This window comes from Puma concolor, chromosome D3 (assembly GCF_028749965.1).
Source record: "Puma concolor isolate L17-30 chromosome D3, mPumCon1.1.hap2, whole genome shotgun sequence".
NCBI lineage: Eukaryota > Metazoa > Chordata > Mammalia > Carnivora > Felidae > Puma > Puma concolor.
Window position 1 is genome coordinate 5,747,514 of NC_141678.1, and position 21,014 is coordinate 5,768,527.

The 21,014-nt window shown below is 63.5% G+C and overlaps 1 protein-coding gene across 28 annotated transcripts in view; it reads left to right on the forward strand.

Annotated features, from left to right (window-relative positions):
* The window catches only part of NCOR2 (nuclear receptor corepressor 2), a 213,716-nt gene that overhangs the window by 128,832 nt on the left and 63,870 nt on the right, over window positions 1–21,014 (forward strand). For 25 of the 28 annotated variants that reach the window (XM_086681460.1, XM_086681458.1, XM_086681476.1 and 22 more), the window contains 4 exons: window positions 466–564; window positions 16,635–16,780; window positions 18,147–18,319; window positions 20,218–20,280. In XM_086681460.1, coding sequence (XP_086537586.1) covers window positions 466–564; window positions 16,635–16,780; window positions 18,147–18,319; window positions 20,218–20,280 — 481 coding nt within the window. The remainder of the gene's footprint in view (window positions 1–465; window positions 565–16,634; window positions 16,781–18,146; window positions 18,320–20,217; window positions 20,281–21,014) is intronic. The other 3 variants (XM_086681463.1, XM_086681473.1, XM_086681466.1) reach the window with 2 other exon arrangements.

Genomic DNA, 21,014 nt, shown 5'->3' on the forward strand with positions numbered 1-21,014 from the left:
CGCTCATAAACGTCCCAAGAGGCGAAGGGTCGCGTGGGGACCTTACAGTCCGGCTGGGTCACGAGGCTCAGCACAGGGCACTCGGGGCCCCGGGGGTTGGGGAAGAAGGAGCTGGGCTGAGAGACGGGAGACCCAGGCCCGACCCGGGCACACTTTGGAGTTTATGCAGCTGGGAGTCGGAGGGCCTGGGGAGGCAGGCGACCCCTTGTTGTCCCCGTCCTCGACGGCGGCGGTCGGCAGGACGGGTAACACGCCCGCGGTGTGTACCGTGTGCCGGGCGCCGTCCTGAGGGCTCTGTCCTCGCGGCCGCTCTCAGACACACGCTCAGCATCCCCTTCACGCCGCCGAGAAGGTGAGGTGAGCGGCCGGATGCGGAAGAGGCAGGATTTGAACCCAGGCCTCTGGCTCCTGGCCGCCTGCTCTGACCGCTCGCGCTGTACGCGGTGTTCCCTCTGTGTCCCACAGACCGTGGCCGAGTGTGTCCTCTATTACTACTTGACCAAGAAGAACGAGAACTACAAGAGCCTGGTGAGGAGGAGCTACCGGCGCCGCGGCAAGAGCCAGGTGAGAGGCGGGAGGGGTTGGCTCTGGGGGCTGGTTCCCCGCGTGCCCTGCGGCCGTTGGCAGGGGGGGCGTGTGACCGTCGGCGCGGCGGGCTCGGGCCCCCTCGGGGGCGGCTGGGAGACCCTGTCTGGGGGTGTTCGGCCCGCCCCAGCGGCAGAGAGGAGCGCCAGAGAGGAGCGCCAGGAGAAAGACCGCTTCCCTTTCTTAGCCTGGAAAATTCTAGAACTCCTGGCTTGGTGAATCGTGATCCCTGTGGTGAAAAGGGCCACATCCCTAGAGCAAGGACGGGGTTCTCTGGGTGACTCGGGTTGGTTCACACACAGCATGTTTTTTTTTTTTTTTTTCAACGTTTATTTATTTTTGGGACAGAGAGAGACAGAGCATGAACGGGGGAGGGGCAGAGAGAGAGGGAGACACAGAATCGGAGACAGGCTCCAGGCTCTGAGCCATCAGCCCAGAGCCCGACGCGGGGCTCGAACTCACGGGCCACGAGATCGTGACCTGAGCTGAAATCAGACGCTTAACCAGCTGAGCCACCCAGGTGCCCCTCTAATTTCTTTAGCTTTCTTTTTTTTTTTTTTTTTAATTTTTTTTCAACGTTTTTTATTTATTTTTGGGACAGAGAGAGACAGGGCATGAACGGGGGAGGGGCAGAGAGAGAGGGAGACACAGAATCGGAAACAGGCTCCAGGCTCTGAGCCATCAGCCCAGAGCCCGACGCGGGGCTCGAACTCACGGACCGCGAGATCGTGACCTGGCTGAAGTCGGACGCTTAACCGACTGCGCCACCCAGGCGCCCCTCACACACAGCACGTTTAAAAACCGGTTACAGTTCTTTTGTGTTTACCGTTCTGCGTATCTGAAAGCAAAACGCAGCCAGTCTGTCAGACGTGACTGCTCGGGAGGAGACCGAAGGATCACTTACCTGAAAGCACGGTTTGGCAAGCTATGGCTTGCAGGCTAAGTCCGGCCCACCACCTCTCTCTGCGAGTAAAGTTTTATCGACACACAGCCACGTCCGCCCGTTTCCCTGTTACCGTGGCAGCTCGCCTGTTAGCAGCAGCAGAGGGGAGCAGTCACGACAGAAACCGCAAGGCCTGCGATCCGTACCGCCCGGTCCGGTGCGGAAAATGCCTCTGAGTTAGAGAGACGAGGAGTCGGTTTGAAGGCGTGTTCAGCAAATAATGGTAAAGACGGTGGGGGTCGGTGGGACACGTATGAAAGGGGGCTCCGAGGTGATCGTGTGGGAAACGGAGGGACGGCATGGGTTTGTTTCCCTGCTGGGCCGTCGACAGCCGGCCGAGGGCAGGTGCTGGGAGCACGCGGCTCCCGGAGGAGGCCGGCTGGCGCTGCCCTAGGAGGGCTCCAGGCCGGACGTGCGTGCGGAGGCCTTCGGGGGTGTGGCCGTTGGGTGCAGCTGGGAGCAGGCGGAGCCGTCGCCTCCCTGGGGCCTCTGGCCTGGGGCACCCGGGAGTACTGGGGGCTGGGACGAGAGGGTCCGGAAGCGCTCTCTCCAGCGGGTGCTCCCTGACGCGGCGTCTTCCCTTCCCCGGGCCGCCCGGGACAGGGTCCTGAGTCATCGCGCTCAGCCATCGGCAGTGGGGGCCTGGTGCCCTCTGCGACACCCCCACTTTGCGGTCAGGTCCCCCAGACGGCTTCCCAGCCCACGTCCCTTTCCTCCTCCCTTGCCTTCTGGGAAGTATGCTTCGGCGGCACGGACCCACTTTCCTGTTGGCCAAGCCACGCGGGATCCGGGGAGGGAGTTTGTTGTTAGACTAAGCGCCCCCTCCCCACTCCCCCCCGCCACACTCAGGCCCGAGCTTTGGTTCTCACCGGCTGGGTCGTTGAAGGGTGGCGACGTTTGGTCCGCGGACGGACTTTGCCTTCAGTGTTGTGTGGCCACAGCTGCCCGGCCGGCTTGCCCATCTAACAGATGCGGAAAACCAAGGCTTGCTGGCCTGGAGCCGTTTCACTGCAAAGAGAAACTGAAGTGCCGTTGGGAATTTTCTAGACCGAGAGGCTCAAACTCACATAAATTCCAGGCAGGGGGCACGAATGTGCTGAGGCAGGAGGGGCACAGCGGTGAAGACTGGGGCAAAATAGAGGCCTGTAGGTTTATGTAAAAATTAATTAATTAAGGTTTTTTATTTAAAAATAAGTCCTCCTTCGGGGCACCTGGGCGGCTCAGGCGGTTAAGTGTCCAACTTCAGCCAGGTCACGATCTCGCGGTCCGTGAGTTCGAGCCCCGCGTCGGGCTCTGGGCTGATGGCTCAGAGCCTGGAGCCTGTTTCCGATTCTGTGTCTCTCTCTCTCTCTGCCCCTTCCCCGTTCATGCTCTGTCTCTCTCTGTCCCAAAAATAAATAAAAAAAACGTTGAAAAAAATAAAAATAAGTCCTCCTTCGGGGCACCTGGGCGGCTCAGGTGGTTAAGCGTCCAACTTCAGCTCAGGTCATGATCTCACGGTTCGTGGGTTCGAGCCCGGCGTCGGGCTCTGTGCTGACGGCTTGGAGCTTGGAGCCTGCTTCGGATTCTGTGTCTCCCTCTCTCTCCGCCCCTCAGCCACTCACGCTGTCTCTCTCTCTCTCTCTCTCTCTCTCTCGTTCTCATAAATAAACATTAAAAAGATTAAAACAAATAAGTCCTGCTTTGGGGTGTTTGCTGAGCACCTGATACAGGTGCACGTGCCCTCGCTCGTGCTGCTGCCTTGGTGGGGGCACCGTGGGTGGGCTCATGAAACCCTTCCTGGTGGCGCGGCGGGGGGGCCCTAGAGGAGAGAGGGTTCTGACTCCGAGGGAGGGTTATTTAGGGGGGGTTATCCCCGGACAAGCCCTAGAGGGCTGGGGGTGCCTGTGTCCCGCATCTCTGGTCCTGGCTGCCACGCCTTTGACTTTGTGGTGTTCGTGCTGGGCACCGGGACCTCCTTGCCGTTGTAGGGACCAGCGCACGTACGTGGTTCTGACGCCACGTGCTGGCCCTGTGCCTGTGAGCTCCCATACAGCAGAGGCCCTCGAAAGTGAGGGTACGGAGCGGCCCCTCGGCTGAACAGGGACAGAGGTGAGGGTGTCCCGGGCAGAGAGAGCAGCAGGTGAAAGGCACAGGGGTACGAGTGAGCACTGCGCCCTCAGAGTCTTTGAAACAGGTGTCTTAGCACCTTCCCGGGTCTATTTTATTTTATTTTATGGTTTATTTATTTTGAGAGCGAGAGAGTGGGGGAGGGGCAGAGAGAAGAAGAGAGAGAGAAGCCCGAGCAGGTTCTGCACTGTCAGCTTGGAGCCTGACGCGAGGCTCGAACTCACGAACCGTGAGCTCGTGACCTGGGCCAAAGCTGGATGCTAAACTGACTGAGCCACCCAGGCGCCCCAGCAGCACCTTCCAGGGTCTTAAATGAATGAAGGATTGGGGAAAGGTCATGGGACCCTGTATCTCCTCATGTTTGCTGAGTGAGTAGAGACGTTTCTCTTCTCTATGGAAAACAGGAGCGTAAACCTGATGGTGAATGGTGGCTCACGCCTGACCTCAGCGTCCGTAAGAGGCGACAGGGAGTGCTGAGGCCCGTGGCCGACTTACAGAGCTCACGCGTGTCCGTTCCAGCTGACCTTTGGCCAGATGGCCTCGTGTTGCCAAGAGCCGATTTTTGACGATAAGCTGAAAATCGGGATTTATGTGAAATTGCCTGATTTTTAAATCTCAGGGTGCATGAGAAACAACACCAAGGGGTGCCTGGGTGGCTTAGTCAGTTGAGTGCCTGACTCTTGATTTCGGCTCAGGTCATGATCCCAGGGTTCGTGCGATTGAGCCTCAGGTCGGGCTCTGTGCTGACAGTGAGGGGCCTGCTTGGGATTCTCTCTCTCTCTCTCTCTCTCTCTCTCTCTCTCTCTCTCTCTCTCCCCCCCTCCCTGCCCCTTCCCTGTTCATGCTGTGTGTGTTCTCTCTCTCAAACAAGTAAACTGAAAAACAACAACAAAACACTGTGTAGGCCAGGCAACTCACATTTGCTCTTTTTTTGAAATTAAGTTTTTAATTGTAGCGCCAGAGTAGATAGTGTGCGGTGTTGGGTTAGTTTCAGGTGTGCGATACAGCGATTCAGCTCTTTCATACGTCACTCGGTGCCCATCGCGATAAGCACCCTCTTAATCGTATTTGCCCTCAATCTGCCCTCAGCCTCGAGCGTCAGACCTCTGGATTCGAGAATGGTCAGGCCGCGTCGTAAGGGACTGTGTGACTTGGGACAGGCCAGACCAGGCAAGCCTGGGGCCCTGGGGAGCCCGGGAGTGTTTTCCAGCAGAGGAGAAACGTCTGTTTCCTCTTTTTGTCTGTGTTGTCTTGGAACAGCCGTAGCGTCTGCGCCACTTCTGTGGTGAGGTTTGGCTTCTGCTCAAGCTGATGCCTCGGGCTGGGGCTCCCAGGATGGAGGAAGGATGCCTCTGCGCTCTGCCTCTTGCAAATGGGCGGAAGGAAGCAGGACAGGAGGCCCCTGTCTCCTGGGAGATGGGACGCGTCTTGGTGGCTCTCCCCTCCCTCTGGTCACTGGGGCTGCTAGGGTGCCAGTGTGGCCCGGGCCCTCCCGGGGACAGAGATTTATGTGCCGATCCTGGAAGGACTTCTGTGCCAGGCACACCGGCCCTGTTCATAAATATGGAATAAATGGGTCAAACCCGAGCGTTGGCTTTGGGGCCGTAAGTCTTTTCTTTGCCCCGTGACAGTGACATAAATGGCAGACGCGGTTCCCTCGGCCCCTCTCGTTAATCTGAGATGCAGTTACTGGTGGGGCCCGGGCCCCCCTGTTTCTCCTCGGTTTTATAAGACCCGTGGTCCTGCCGATAAATCTGCCACTGGGGAGGCGGGGTCCCCACAGCCCGGCCTGGAGTAGGCGAGGGCACGTCTGCGTGGGACGGGTGCAGGCGGCGGTGGCCTCCCGTGGGCTGATGGTGGGACGAAGGGAACGGACGGGAGGGAAGAGGGGCTGCCGGAGGCTGATCGTGCAGGGTGACCAACCGCGGGCTGGGGAGCAGAAGGCGCCCAGATGACCCCCTGCCGCCCCATCCTTGTGTCTGAGCGGCATGCAGCCCGCCCCTGGGCCACGGGTCCCACCCTGCAGCCCCTTCCCTTTGCCCACACTTCTGTCTCCCAACCCTCCTGTCCGCCTCGGAGACGGCCCCCCTCGCCTCCCTGGGCAGCCACAGGAGGACAGACATCAGGTCCTTCCAGCAGATGAAACGTAGACGCCTCTGGGACGGGGCCACGGCGGCCAGGAGGTGGTGCCTCCCCTGTCCCGGCTTCTTCCTCAGGCGGATGGGGGCCGAGCCATCGGGGGTGTACTTATTTCTTGAGGGGAGCGAGTCAGGCCTGCCCCACCTTGCCGGGTCCCTTCAGTTTTGGACGGAGACTTAGGTGGTCTCAGCCTTGTCAGGGAGAGGCCGGGGGAGTTGGCGAGACACGGGAGCCCTGTCAGAATCCGCAGGCACCGACCGGCCTTGTGGCGTGATGGGCCAGCGCCGCGGCTGACCGCACGGGGCTGATGACGGAGAGGCCGGGGTCTGTGCGGAGGGCGGGACGCGTTTTAACTCCGGGACTTACCGGGGGGGGGGGGTACTCGATGATCCCCGGTTTACAGGTGAGGAGGTCAGACCTGGCACCGTCAGCCACGGGAGCCCGAGGGGTCCCATCTGCCATGTTGTGGCCGTGTGGCTGGGTCCGTGGAAGCCGCGCCTCACTGACCGCATCGCCCGTGGGGGCTGTGCGTGTGGCTGTGCTGGGTCCGGGCAGCAGGTGGACCGCCCCTCTCCACTCGTGGGGCAGCTGCTCCTGGAAGCTCTTCCCGTCTCTCTCGACTCTCCTCTGCTCCCTGCTCCCTGGACTGCGAGTGTCTCTGGGAGACCTAGAGGGCTGTTTTCTCCCTGGTCTGTCTCTCCCTCTCTTACCCTTTTGCAGTCTGCCTTAGCACCCCCAGACCCCCACGCGTCCCCTCCCTCTTCTGGGTGACCAGTGACCGCAGAGGCCGTGGCGCCTATCTGTGGCTTCCATGGCTGGGGGCCACGCGGTGGCTAAGGATGGCCACGAGGGGCCTCTCAGCTTTCCAGCCCAACAGGTGCCCCGTGGTGGGCCCTCCCCACCTGGTGTCAGATGCACAATATTATGTTCATCCAAGGGCATCTATTGAGTGCCTACTGCATGCCAGGGCTAAAAGCTTTGCTTTCAGAGCAATAGCAGACTGTGATCTTTCAGGAAGCTGGAGGGAAGGCGTCCGCCGGGCATGGCTGTCTTGACAGCTCGCGGACGGTGCCGATGAAAGGCCGTGAGGTGGGCGCGAGGCGGTGCTTCAGGGTGTCGGCGAGCGGGGTTGGCGGTCCTTCTCCAGGCCTGGTGGCCGGTGCCTTTCCTGAGTTGGCTGGCGCACAGCCCGGGCCCAGAGACAGGGGGATGCTCCTGATGTCTTTGCCGGAGCCCCTCTCCTTGCCGTTCCTGCGTCGGTGGGACTGAAATGGGTTCCCGGCGCAAATCCCGGCATCTGGGGACGAGAGCTCGAGTCTGCGGCGCTGACGGCAGGAAGTTATTCTCCCCAGAACGCAGTGGACACCGCCCTCCGCTCCAAACTGACTGCAGTAGTCACGTTCACTCCGCGCCAGGCTGTCCCCTCAGCGGGCCCCTGCGGGGGTCCCGGGCTGAATCACGAACCCGAGACGGAGCTGGTGTCCAGCCGAGGGTCTCCTCCGCGGGGCCGGGGAGCCTGCATCTCTGCCACGGACCCGGCAACGCTGGCTGCCGGTCTGGGGCCACTCGGAGCTTCAGCCTGGGTGGGGGGACGTTGACTGGGGAGGGCCCCCCCGGAGGGGGTGGGGAGGGAGCAGTGTGGCAGAAGGGGAAACTGAGGCGGGGCACGGGCTCACCAGCAGCGTAGATTGACCATGAGGAGAGGGGCTGGGGGAGAGGCGATGGGATGACGCCGTGGGTGAGTTGAGTTGAAATGGCCTTTCCCGGGTGTTCTGAGGTGGGCTGACAGGGCCAGGTCTTGGTCCCCGGGCCATGGACAGCTGAGCGGGGGCAGCAGGCCCCTTCTGGGGAAGGGGACCTGGCCGGTCCATGCGACGGACAAATCCTGCGTCTTTTCCTATTTGCAAACGACATCTCACGGCAGCCGTGACCTTCTCGAATGCGTAACCGCAGCGCGTAGAGCGAGATGTCACTGCATCCACCCAGGTGACTCCCCGCCCTGTCACACCCTCATTACACGCCCTGAGCCAAGCCGTTTGTTCATCGTTTTGATGGTTGTGTTTTGAAAGCTTGGATGGTTACAAAAGTAGAACGTACAACTCTTTGATGGAAAGCGTCGCCTGTCAGTGCGTCGTCCTGAGAGAGGCGAGGTGCACGGGGGCCCCGGTGCTCGGCCCTGGAGGCAAGGGATGTGTGCTGGCCACGTGGAGCGTATCAGGATCACGTTTGCATTTAACAGAGGGTGCCATCCACCTTCCAGAAGCTTCTCCATATTCTGACAGAGGGAGAGGCGGGCCCAGCGGCCCCTCACGCCCACCCCCACCGGTCCCCTCGCGCCTGAGCTTTGGCAGGTGAGAGCTGAGCCCCCGGGTGCTGGCCCCGGGCCCCTGGGACCTCGCCGTGAGTGGCGGGCGGGCTGTAGGCTGGGCCGAAGAAACAGCATCCTCTCTGCGAGCTGAGTCACCGGCCAAGGCGGGTGACGGTGCGGTGGTTTATGGTTCGTGATTCATGGACGGAGGGGCCACATTCTGCCAGCTAATTGCAGAACCAGAGTCCAGGAATGCTGTGGTCAGTAGTCGGCTCCAGCGTCGGGGAGCCGGGAGTGTGAGGCCCGGCCTGCCGCAGCCCTGACCCAGGGGCCCCTGTGGCCCTCCAGGTGATGGGGGGGCCCGTGCTACGGAGGGGCGTGTCCCCGAGGGTGAGTGCTCCCCTGGGCCGCTGAGGCCCAGCCTCCTGGCCTGTCCCCGGGGCGTCTGAGGGGGGATGTGCTGGGGGCCCCACCTCCTCTCCTGCTCCCCGGCCTGCACATCCTTGCCCTCGTGGCTCCTCTCTGTGGCTCAGTCCAGCTCCACCTCCGACCGGGTGCTCAGCCCAGGCTCCTGTGTTTTCTGGGTTGATCTCCGTCTCTTACCGCCTTTTCTGCCTCTGTGTCCTGTTTCCCTGATTCTTTTCCCTCCGTGTGAGTCTCTGTGTGTCCGTTTCCCTCTGTGTTTGTCTCCCTCCCCCTCTGCCCCCCCACACATACCCCTCTGTCTCCCATCTCTCACCTTCCTCCCCTGTCTTTTCTCCCCCCGAGCCTCCTCTCCCAGCTCCTTGTCAGGGAGCACGTGACCTTGTTCGGGTTGCTGGGACACTCCTGAGGCTCCTTTGCCTGGGCAGCTCTCACAGAGGACAGTGTGACCCGGAAGGCTGTTCCCGGGCAGGCCCAGCCAAGTGTGGTCCACATGGGGAGGGGCAGCTGCTGTTCAGCCCGTGCTGGTTCCCAGGGCCTGGTTATGTCTCCCCTCCCCCCCCCCCCGCCCCCCCCCACCTTGGGCTGATGAAATCGTTGACCGCCGTCCCCGCTCTAGTGAGGTCTGGCAGGGACATGTGGCAGGCCAGATATGGCCACATCGCCTCCAGGTTGGGCCGCGTTTCTCCCGGGCCACGGGGTAAGCGTGAGTGTGCCAGACTGCTGCCCGGAGCCCAGATGGGCCTCCGGCCTGGGGGGTCTGTCTGGCTTTCCTGGACGGCCCAGGCCCGCGGGAGGTATGCTTCCGCCCTGCTGGGGGCCAGACCGTGTCCGGATCTAGGGCTCCAGGGAGCAGATGTCCCCGATTCCTGCCCGAGATGGGGGAGGCCATTGGGGAGGCCCCTCCAGGCCCACAGTCCCCGGACACATTCCAGGAGCCGCCGTTCTCAGGAGAGCCCGTACCCCAGGGAGCCAGCAAGCTGGCTCATTTCGGGAGAGCACAGGCATGGCCTTCTCACGGGCCGTCATGTGGTGGCAGGGGAGACCTGGCTCCCCGCCAGCCCCGTCTGAGGCAGACCGCATCAAAGGCATAGAAGGACACGGAGGGCAGGAGCCCGTCCAGAAGATGTGAGCGCGGATCATTTGGACTCCAGGGGGTGAGAGGCTGGGGACCGACGCACCCCACATCTGGGCGTCTCAAGCTGGGCTGCCAAGAGCCAGAACATAGTTACCAGAAGAGCAGCATTTGTGCGGGTCGGTGCCTGCCTGGGCCACGGCAGGGGGGCCGTGGTGGGCCTGACCGCTCGAGGAGCATCCTGGGTGGATGGTGGCCGTGTTGGAGACCTTGTCGTCGTGTCTTCACACAGTCACCGTTCTAGATGATTCCACAGCGAGCAAGACGGACCAGGTCCCCAGAGCTGACACGCCCATGTGGGAGGTGGATGGTGCACAGTGAATTAGCGTGATCGTGTGAGGTGGCGGGAAGGGCCGCAAAACGTGAGCCAGAGTCAGGAGGCAAGTGACACGGGGGAGGGCAGCTTTTAGGGAGCAGACCTCGAGGGCCTGGCTGAAGAAGTGTCATTTGGGCTCAGACCTGAGTGATGAGAAGGAACCGGCCAGGCAGAGTTGGAGGGAGACTCCCGGGCAGCAGGCACGGCGAGTGCAAAGGCCCTGAGGTGGGAATAAATGTGGCGTCTTCCAGGAGGCAAGGGGGAGCAACCCCGAGGGAAGTGGGTGAGGCGGGTAGGGGTGGGCAGGGGCTAGATCACGAGGCCTTCTGCTGTGTTAGACCGCTGATTTTATTCCCGGTGGCGGGACAGGCTCTGACCGGCGGCTTAAAACGGAGCTTTGGCTGCCAAAGCCTCCCCTGCAGGCAGAACAAGAACAGACGTCACGGGTGCGTGTGTGAAACTCAGGCTTTGCTGGCACGTGTGTCTGCAGGGGATGCTGGTGTGTGTTTAGCAACCCGCCTTCTGGGGGGGCAAGGCCCCGATCTGCAGCACGTGCCGGTGGCTGTGGTTAAGACCCTCCCGCCGTGCCCCGATCTCAGCTACCAGCGTGATGTCACGGGAGGTGGGAGCGGGGGGGACACACACACAGCGCCGTATCCCGCTCCACTTCCGCTGTGTGGGTGCGGTTGACGGCAATGTCCTCAAGAGCACAGATGACAGACAAACGTAGCTGAATGATTGGGAAGCGAGGCACTCGGAGTACTTGTTACCTTTGTTTTTGTTATGATTTCTTTAACCGTAAGGTCACGTATTTCAGTTTTTAATAACGGCTGTGTCTAACAGCAGCTCGCCTGCAAAAACCCTGCAAGTTGAGGTCTGTTCTCGCGAGCTGGTCCGAGCCAGCTCCCGCACGCCTCTGTCCGTGTGGAGACGCCCCGCACGGACTAACCCCACCTGCATTTCCCAGGAGGGACAGACGGATGGGCTGGATGAGGAGGGTAGGGGGCCGAGTGTCGGCGGGGAGGCGGGGGTGGGGGGGTTGCTGCTGGGACCAGAAACCTGCATTGTGTCTTGCCTCCCGACGCCCGACCCCGACCGCAGTTCTCCCCCAGCCTCGGCCTCCGGGACCCCCTTCCCTGCTGCCCAGAGGTGGCAGGTGTCACGAGGACAGAGCCCCTCTCTGGGTTCGCTCTCCCGAGGCGCCCAGTAACACGTCTGTAGAATGAGTGGATGAGACCGTGCTGCCTCTGGTGTCGCTGGGTGTGGGGTCTCGGGAAGCTGTCCCGGCACATTTTTGGGGACCTATCCTCCGAGGATCGAATGCGTCCGCGCCTACCTGGATTGTCGGCACTTCTTCCCGCTAGGCGGGATCGGCGGGAACCGACTGCCGTGCCTCCCTCGATCGGCCACCGCGCCGCCCTCAGCACCAGGCGGAACACGGCCTTCCCTGCCCGCCCCTCCCCCACTGCCACCAGGGCGCCACCCGCCTGCCTGCGCGTGGGTGTCGAAGCCGGCCCGGCCCCGCCGCCAGGCGCCGTGTGTCACTTGGTGAGCACGGTGGGGGCGTTTTCACGTCGCCGTGCCTTTGCCCACGCAGGCCCCCTCCCTGCGGTGTCCCCTCTCGTCCTTGTCAGCCAAAAGCCTTCGGGGACCCAGCTCACAGGCCTCCTTCCTCGTCCCCATGGGCCAGGAAGAACTGCCACCACGTCTGCGGCCTGCTGAGCCTTTTCAGGTTTTCTCAGCACTGAGCCACCGGCCGCCCTGGCGGGCGTTCCTTGTCTGTCACCTGAGGCGCCAGCTCCGGAAGGTTGGGGCCCGCGGTTCTGGTGGCGTGGAGTCCCCCTGGTGGGGCGTGGGCTGTGGGGGCACAGTCTGGCTTGAAAGGGGGGAGCCTGAGCACACCCACCCCTGGGATCCCGCTGGGAAATGCCGCGTGACCTTGGGCGAGCTCCTTGACTTCCTGCGTCCTCGTGTTCTCATCTCTAAAACAGAGGTGTTGGCAGCGTCGCCGGGGGGATTCGGTTAACTATACCAGGTTCGAGACTGGGAGAAGAAGGCTTGGTCCCACATTTGCCGTGCGCGGTCAGGAGTTGTCGGTGTTGCGTGCTGTTTTCCGTGCAGCCCTGGCCTGAGGCCTTGGCACAGCGCGGGCTCAGCTTGCCTGTCCTGCCCTCCGGAAGCAGGGGTCCCTCGGGCACTTAAACCGATGACCCCGGCTAACCGCAGATCCGGTCAGGGTTTCCGCAAAGCTGTGCTGTGGTTTGGGGGGGTGGGGGGCGGTTGCTCCCGACCCAGCGCTGGGCACGAAGCCCGTTGTGAGCCTGACCGCTGACGCGTCTCAGGCGCAACGGTAGGCCCTCGTCAGGAGCTCCAGAGTCGCTCGAGATGGCGAAGTCTGGCTTCCAGGTCCGCAGGCGTCACCGGCTGCCAGAGGCAAAGGTCCTGGGTGCGTTTTGTGAAACAAGGATCCTCGAGAGCCTCGCTCCTCGGCGTGACCCAGGAACCAGCAGCGTCAGCCTCCCCAGGAAGACGCCTCGAAGTGCACAGGCCCGGGCCCACCCCAGACCCACGGAATCTGCATTTTCTCACCACGCCCAGCTGACTCGTGTGCGGGTCTAGATTGAGCAGCACTGGTCTGGGAGCAGGGCTGGGCAAATTACGGCCCCCTCAGGCCAGGTCTGGCCCACTGCCTATTTTGTAAGTCAAGTTTTATTGGCACGTGACCGTGCCCACGTGTCTACCTCTTGGCTGCTCTCAAGTGCCAAACCGTGTTGGTGTGAGCAGTTGTGACAGAAGCCAGTGGACCTGTGGCTGTACGGAAAGAGTGTGCTGCCTCCTTGTCTAAAACGCCAGTCCTCAAGCCGGGATGCCCATTGGGAAGACCTGGGAATTCAAATACACTGAGGCCTGGGTCTCACCCCAAGATTCTGATACCATTGGTGCAGGCGTGTCTTGGGGTTCGGGACTCCCCAGAGCGCCCTAGGGGGCATGTGTGTGCGGCCATCAGACAGTGAGATCCTTGGGAAGCAGGGCCCTGGAAGGTGTTAATCCTCACTGTGTCAGCGGTCCTCATGGTTGCTGCCCTAGACCGTCAGAGGCTTCCAGATTTTGAGAGATTGAGCTGGCTGTGGTGAGGGGGGCGGTGCTGTGAGTTGGGGCCCCCGTCTGGCCGCATAGATCTGGAGTGAATGGAGCACCCCTAAATCAGCCGTTGACCTCGGTGCAACAGGAGGTCAGGCAGATGGTCGTTATTGTGCTGATGGGTCTCTCCCACTGGGAAACACGTTTGAGGCCAGGACCAGGGCTCCGCTCCCAAGGGAGACGGCAGTCGGGTCACGAGACGCCGGGAGCCCACGGGGGGCTGCATGCCGTGACTCCAGAGCAGCCTCGAAGGTGCTGAACTAGTGGGTGTAGCCACACGCCCCCTCGTCCCTCACCCCTGTCCTCGGGGCTTGATAAACCGTCGGGGTGTGGCTGGCGTTGGGACTGCAGACCTAGGTGGGAAGTGGTGGGAGTAATGGCCGGGCTGCAGTGTCTGTTGGGACTTCGAGCCTCCCCGCAAGGGGGCACGGGCGCGGGAGCCTGCAGAGGGGTGGGCGGCACGCGGGGGGGGGGGGTGGGGGCGGCTGGAGGGGGGCTGGGCACGGCCAGGGTTAAGTCGGGCCTCGGTTGGAATCCTGGCACTGCTGTTGACCAGGTTTGTCGCTCGGCCACCCTGTGCCTCAGTTTCCTCTTCTGTAAAGCGGGAGAGGCAAGGGGCCGGTAAAGGAGACGGTCGAGGTCCGTGGTGCAGTGCCCGGCACATGGCACTTTGGGCCGTTCTGGGGATTCCTGCTGCGATGCGGATGATCGTTCAGGGGTGGGGGCGGTTTGGGGCCGGCCCAGGCTCAGGTGGGGCTCGAGGAGTCTTGATGGGGGACGGGCTGGGCCAGGCGGCAAGGGGCAGGGGTGCCCAAAGACCGCCCCACCCCCAACCGAGGCCCCCGATTCTGGTCGGAGGGTGGAGTAGGGGGAGACTCTGAGCAGGGCTTTGGGGACGGCGGGACTGTGCCTGCTGCCCCTGGACCATCCGCTTTCCTCCCTCGGAGCCCGTGAGGCTTTGCCTCTGCACCTAGTTTCCTGCTGTGCGGGAGGGGAATGGTGGTCGCCGCTCTTTCTGTCGGAGGTCGGTTCGGGGCATCAGGCGGGTTGGTGCCTACGAGGTGCTTGGTGTGGGGCCAGGGACAGAACCCTGGGTCACCCCTCGTGTCTGTTTTCATCTTGGCCTCCACCGGGACTCGGGAGGGCCGGGAGCTGGTGAGCGGGGGGTGCAGAGCTCCATGTTGGGCAGTAAGCCCTTGGGAAATGCTGGCATCTTCCCAGTGGGGCTTCTCCAGGGCTCTGAGGCAGGGGGTGGGGTGCGGGCAGGAAAGTGCTTAGCTCAGTGCGGGCGCAGGTGCAGAACCCCCCCCCTCCCACCCCCCCGCCGGGCCTCAGCCCTTGTTAATCAGGACGCATGGGTGCAGGGCTGGGCCTCTATGGGTGGGGAGCCGCACCTCCTGGCCATGCTGGGCTGGACGGTGGCCTGCTTTGCAGCCCAGGGATGAGATCTCACGGGGCTTTGAGGCCCCACCAGCCCAGACCCAGGGGATGACGACAGGTGCTTCCTGGTGGGTGGCCCGGAGTTGAGCCCTTGTGGCCACGGGGAGGGACGGAAGAAAAGGTTTGGGGTGAGGCTGCTGCCCGGGCAGGAGTCTGGGTAGAGAAGCGGCTGAAGGCGGCGTTGGGAATGCCAAGCTACTTGCGGTTGGAAAGCCCCTGTCCTGCCCAGCCCCCGGCATCGGGTTCGCAGGTTGCAGAAGTCAGACAAGCCTACAGGACACCCCTCCCCAATCAGCCACGCCATCTCTGGCCCCGGAGCCTGCTCCCTGGTCCCCGCTCGCCCCCTCTGCCCTCCTCAGGCGAGTGCACAGAGGGCACCCGTCTCAGAACAAAGCGGAAAACCTCTCTGTTCCTGCCGCCACCTGCTGGGACGGCTCCGAAGGAGGCTTTGCCTTTCAGGTGTGAGAGGTGACCACGGCTCACAGGCTGTGGTAAGTGCGTGCTTTGGTGTCTCAGGGGTGTTGGTGGTGGTGAGGGACAGGCTGGTGAAGGGACCCAGGCCAGCCGCCGGGAACTGGCAGCGATGCGGTCGGGGCGGAGAGGCTGCTCTGAGCCCCCCTCGCCTCCTCTTGCAGAGCAGAGGGGGTTCTTGGAGCAGCTTGTTCCTGGGGTGACCCCTGGCATGGCGTTGGAGAGCCCGGGGTTCCGCGCTCTGGGCCCCCGTGGCACAGAACGCCCCCAGCTGTGGTCCGCCGCCTCGTAAACGATAGCCGCGCAAGAGGGTCCGTCCGGGGAGGGGGTCGCAGGCCGAGGCAGCCTCGTGCGTTGGAGGGCCGTGTGTTCCTGACGTGGAGGAAAGATGCAGGGAGGGAGGGACGGAGGGAAACCCCACCTGCCCCCGCCTTCTCCACCTGCTGGGGTTTCTCTCTCCTTGGGTGACCGTACCCCTGCCCCACACCGAAAGGCTTTTCGACGGGTTTATTTTTGTCTCCCTTGGCTCACTGGGATGGAAAGGTGGCCCGGTCTGGCAGTTGCCCGCAGGGAGAACTTTGGGGTGGCCTCAGCGTGTGCTTTATTTATTTTTTTTAATTTTTAAGTAGTTTTTGTAATGTTTCCTTAGTTTTGAGAGAGAGAGAGACCGAGTGACAGCAGGGGAGACACAGAATCCGAAGCAGCCTCCGGGCTCTGAGCCGGCCGCTCATAGCCTGACGTGGGGCTCGAACCCACAAACCGTGAGCTCATGACCTGAGCTGAAGTCGGACGCTTAACCGACTGAGCCACCCGGGCGCCCCGAAGCAGCGGGTGCTTTGAAAGAAACCCAGCAGAGCAGGAGGAAGTCGGGCAGCCTCCCGGGAAGGAGCCGGCCGCCCTCACTTCCTCCCCCGTCCTGCTGAGGGCAGGCCCCGCGGCCCGGTGCGAGGGGGCAGCAGAGGAAACAGGCCTGGGAGGAGGTGAAAGAGCCTCGCCCTGGACGCGAGCAGAGCAAGCCTGCGGCAGGCAGTGGACCCTCGCCACGGCAGCACGCACCTGCACGTGGGCCGGGCCCCGGGCTCCCCTCCCCGCCTGCCCATTTTACGGGTGTGGCGATGGGCTGCGAGGTGGCCCGAGCTTCGTCAGGCACGCGTCCCCAGGTTCTCCGGTGCTCGCCCCGCTCTGGCCTAATAAGCCTGACCGGCAGCCCTCCCCGTGCTGGTGGTGGCTTCGGCCCCCCCTTGAACGGCCGTGCCAGACCCCACTCGTGTCGGGGATCTCTTGTTCCGGCCTCCCGGCCCCCGGCCGGGGTGGGCCTGCGGAACAGCCCTGCTTTGCAAGGGAGGAGTCAGAGCACAGAGAGGTTAAGGTCCTCATCCAGGGTCACACAGCCCGCCAGTGGAGGAGTCAGGAGGAGTCCTGGAGGCGTCCAGGCTTCCGATGTCTACGCCTGGCCCTGGGGCTCCTGCCTGCCTGGACCCCGTGGGCTGCGGTGCCCCTGGCTGTGGCGTCTGCGGCTGACTGCGTCCCGTTCCCGCTCTGCGGGCGCACTCAGCCCAGGCGCAAAGGCTCACCTGCCTCGCCGTTTTCCTCCGTCCCCCGGCCTCCCCCGGGGCCCCCGCAGCAGCAGCAGCAGCAGCAGCAGCAGCAGCAGCAGCAGCAAATGCCCCGGAGCAACCAGGAGGAGAAGGATGAGAAGGAGAAGGACAAGGAGGCTGAGAAGGAGGAGGAGAAGCCCGACGTGGAGAACGACAAGGAGGAGCTGACCAAGTAAGGCCGCCCCGTCGCCCCGCGTGGCCTGGCCCCCTCCCCTGGGTGGCGGGGAGGTGGCCTGGACTCAGCTCGAGACGGGGGTTGGGGGGGGGGGCCCTCTCCGTAGAAGCACCTGAGGCGAGCCGTTCGGCAGCTGCGGATTGCCTGCCGGGAAGGGAGGCATTTTCCGCTCCGTCTGAACCTGACAGCCCCCCTTCCGGAAGCCTGCCCTTCCCCCCCGCCCGCCCGCCCTTGCCTCCTCCAACCCTCTGGAGACCTCTGAGACTGATAGCTCATTTGAGCTCTACTCCTGAGCTAATAAATCCAGGCAATGACTTGGGAGCTCTTGGCCTCCTCATCTTCTCCCCCTCCTCCGCCGAGTCTCCTGAGACGCCAGGCGGGGGAAGTGGACGATCCGAGGAGCTGGCGGGAGGACTAGGTATGCAGGCGGGCCCTGCCCTCACCTCTAGAATTATCGCCGTCAGCGTGAGTTCTTGCAGATCAAGGCGCAGCCTCCCGTGCCTGCCAGGGGCGGGTGCCGAGCACAGCCAGCCGGAGATTCGCTCCAGAAAGGGGGGCGGGCACGGCTTTGTGCCAGGTACCTGGCATGGGCTCAGGCATGTGGCTTCGGGGAACATCTGGCTTCGTTGCCCTCTGTGTCCCAGACGCGCAGGGGGGGCCTTCAGGAAGACGAATGGGAGGTGGGGTGTAAATCTGAGCATCCCGCGGCGGCTTCGGAGAAAGCCCCGGCCCCGGGTCCCGAGGTCACCCGCACACGCCCCCGCGCCTGGCCCGGCCTGCAGAAGCCCGGCAGGAGCCTTCCCTCTTGGGTTTTCTGCGAGGCCCAGCGACCCGTCCCGGTACCGCGAGCAAGCCGAGCTGCTGCGGGCCTCGAGCCCCGCCGAGGGCGTCTCTGCTTCGGGGCGGTCAAGCGGCCTCGTGGGTGGGACCTGGCCGCCCCCCACGCGGCTGAACCGGCGGGCCTGCAGGCAGACGGCAGCGCGTCTGTGTGGCACGTGAGCTGGTCTGGCAGGCGGACGGCGGCGCGTGCCCGCGGAGCCCCCCCCCCCCCCCCCCCCCGGTTACTTGCTGGCCCACGCCCCTCCTCTGGGGAGTCGGGTCGTGACAGCCGCCAGCTCGCACCTCTGCCCGCGTGGATACAGGGGCGCCGCAGGGAGCCGGCGGCCCACGCCCCTCGTCCGGCGAGTGCGGAGGGCTTGCGGCCCGCTGCTCGCCGGCCCTCAGCCCGAGCCGTCCGGCGTCTGAGCCGCACAGGTCCCTGGCGGCCCGCGCCCATCGAGCTGACGGAAGCAGGTCCCCTGCAGCCATCGTGTGGTTTCCCGGCTCAGGCGAGGCTACCCCTGTCTCCCTCTCTGGCCTTCAGGGAGAAGACGGACGACACCTCCGGGGAGGACAACGATGAGAAGGAGGCAGTGGCCTCTAAAGGCCGGAAAACTGCCAACAGCCAGGGGAGACGCAAAGGCCGCATCACCCGCTCCATGGCCAACGAGGCCAACAGTGAGGAGGCCGTCGCCCCACAGCAGAGCGCCGAGCCGGGTGAGTTGCAGGCCAGGGAGGACGCTGGGTTCCGAGGCCCGGCCTTGGCTTCCGAACTCGCTGTGTGACCCGGGGCCAGCTCCTGACCCTCTCTGTGCTCCAGGGCCCTCGTCTGCACACGCGCTTGCCGTGTGGGGGCCGGGTGTGGGAAGAGCCTACGACGGCTGGTGGGGCTGGGGAGGGCTCAGCGCCCATCAGCCCCGATGACCCCGGGCCTGGAGGGTGCACGTAGAAGTCTAGACCGCCACTTTAGGTTCTGCTTTCTAATTGGAAAATCTGGCCGCGCTTGGCCCGCACTTGCGCCAGGGAGCAGTTGTCGTAGCTGCAACCCCTTTTCAGAAGGGCCTGGGCGCAGACTGTCCCCGCCCCCAGCCCTGGTAGGCACCCGGGTTCCAACTTCCCTCCCGTGGGCCTCAGTTTCTCCTGCTCGGCGGGTCTGAGCCTCACCCCCCATCCCAAGTTGGGGTTGGGGGCGGGAGAGACAAATTGAGTAGCAGTTCTCCCATTCAGCCACAGGGGGGCAGCCAACGTGTGTCCTTTATCTCTGCAGTGGTGTTTGGCTGTTGGGGGGCCCGCCCCTCCCGCCTCTGGGGGAGCCCCCACCCTGGGCCCTGAGCGCTCAGGTTCAGGCCCCAGGCACCAGGGTGCCTTCCTAGGGTGGAAGTTGAGTTGATGGAGGTGACATTTCATTTCTCACAGTTGCCCCCTACCCGACACCCAGGGTCTGTCCCTCCTTCCTGTGGGAGGTAATTCATAGCCATTTCATAGATGGGCTGTGTGAAGCTTAGAGAAAGGATGTCACCTCCATATTCATGGAGTTAGCTGGAATTCAGACCAGCCCCGTTGGCCACAAATTTCACGTGACTCCTGTCACACTCCGGCCTTTGTGACTACGCCTTGGTGCCTGGAGGCCGGGGGCAGCAGGTTCCGCGGCCTAGCTTCTGGGAAGCTCCTCTGGGCCCCCGGCCGATGCTGGGTGGGGCTAGATTGCTGGGCGGAAAACACCTCCCTGGGCCCTCCAGCGGCACTTACACCTTGAGCTCAGACTTCACAGCCTCCCTCTGAGGGTCCCTTGGGAAGAAAGGGATTGCAGGCTGTTGTAGCAGGGAGGGGGGAAGCCGCCCAGGGAGGGGGGTGGGGGCCATCTCCCCTCTCCTGCCTTGAGCTGCTCCTTCTCATTCCCCTCTTGCTGGAACTCCCCTCCACTGGTCGGCTGGCCTCTACCGAGCCTGGTAGTTCCAGGCTGGCCTGGTGCTGTTCCAGGCGCTGGGTCCATGAAGCTGGTCCCTCATGTCTGCCCCCTTCAGGAGATCTTAAGCAATTTGCAGGGAAAGACCCAGGCGTCTGTCTCGGGGAACTTGGAGGAGAGACCCGAAAACAGTGCCACTGCAGAGGCCTGGCCGACTCTGCCCGATGTCCAGGGTCGCAGTCCCTTGTAAAGCCTCACCCTTGCACGGGGGAAACCGGGGGGACCGTGTCACTCACCCCGCAGAGCAGCATGCTTGGCCAGGGGCCTTTTAAACCCCAGGAGGCAATTGGCCGTGTCCCAAACCAGCTTTGGTTGTCATGGTTGGAGTGGGGACTACGGACACCTGGTGGGTGTCAACCAGGGGTGTCACGGCAAAGACCCATCCGGCCCCCAACGAGTCCGAGCTCAGAGGAGGTCCCTGCCCACCCGAAGCTGGCGTTCTTGGTCCCTGTGCCCCTCGTGCGGTCGCCGTGCTCTCGGGGGAGGCGCCCCCCTCCCCGACCTCGTGCGTGCAGATGCAGCTTTCACAGTAGAGGCCCTGGGCCATCTCAGTGTGAGTTCCGCCTGCCAAACGGGCTCCTTACAGCGCCCCAACCCCAGCGGGATCTCCCCCTGGGCCTCTGCCAACGCGCCCCGCCTTCCTTTCTAGCTTCGATGGAGATGAACGAGAGTTCTCGCTGGACGGAGGAGGAGATGGAGACCGCCAAGAAAGGTGAGCGCCTCCGCGGCTCTGATCGCTCTCGGTTTGCATCCGGGTCCTGAAGTTCACGTGCTGGGGAGCTGGCGACCCACCGGGCCTTGAACAGGGGCCTCTGGTGCCATCCGGAGGGGCAGCCTCCGTTTTGGGGCGTCCTCAGACTCGTGCCGTTTCCCGGGAGTCTCGGTTTTGCCCTCCAGAGGAGGGGTCCGTGTGGCTGCGTCGCCGGGCTCCGCGGCGGGTCCCTTGGCGGTGTCGAGGCGCGGCTCGGAAACGGTGCGGCTCATGCTGTGTACGAGGTCAGCAGGCGGCTTCTGTTGCCTCTGGGCTCAGTGCACTGTGGCCCCGTAGACAGAGTGGCGGCAGCACACGTGGGCCTCGCGGAGGGGAGGCACAGAGCTTCCAGCAGCCACCACGGTGGGGTCACGGGGTCAGGCTGTAGCCCCCCGCCCTCCACTGGTGGCGTTCTCCCCCGGGAGGCGGGGCTACAGGGGGCTGGTGGCCACGTGCTGTGGTGCTGACCTTACGTCCTGCCTTAGAAGCCAGCTGTGTGTTCAGTGGAGCCAGAATAGCCGGGTCCTTCGCTTCCTGGCTCAGTGACCCAGCTCCGTGCCTCAGTTTCCCCACCTGTGACACAGGAGAGGCTTCCGGATTAACCGTGGGGGACTAGAGATTGCAGGCATTGAGGGTCCTGAGGGTGGTCCCTGCACTGTCGGGCTGCATCCTGTGGATCCCCCTTGTCCCTGGCC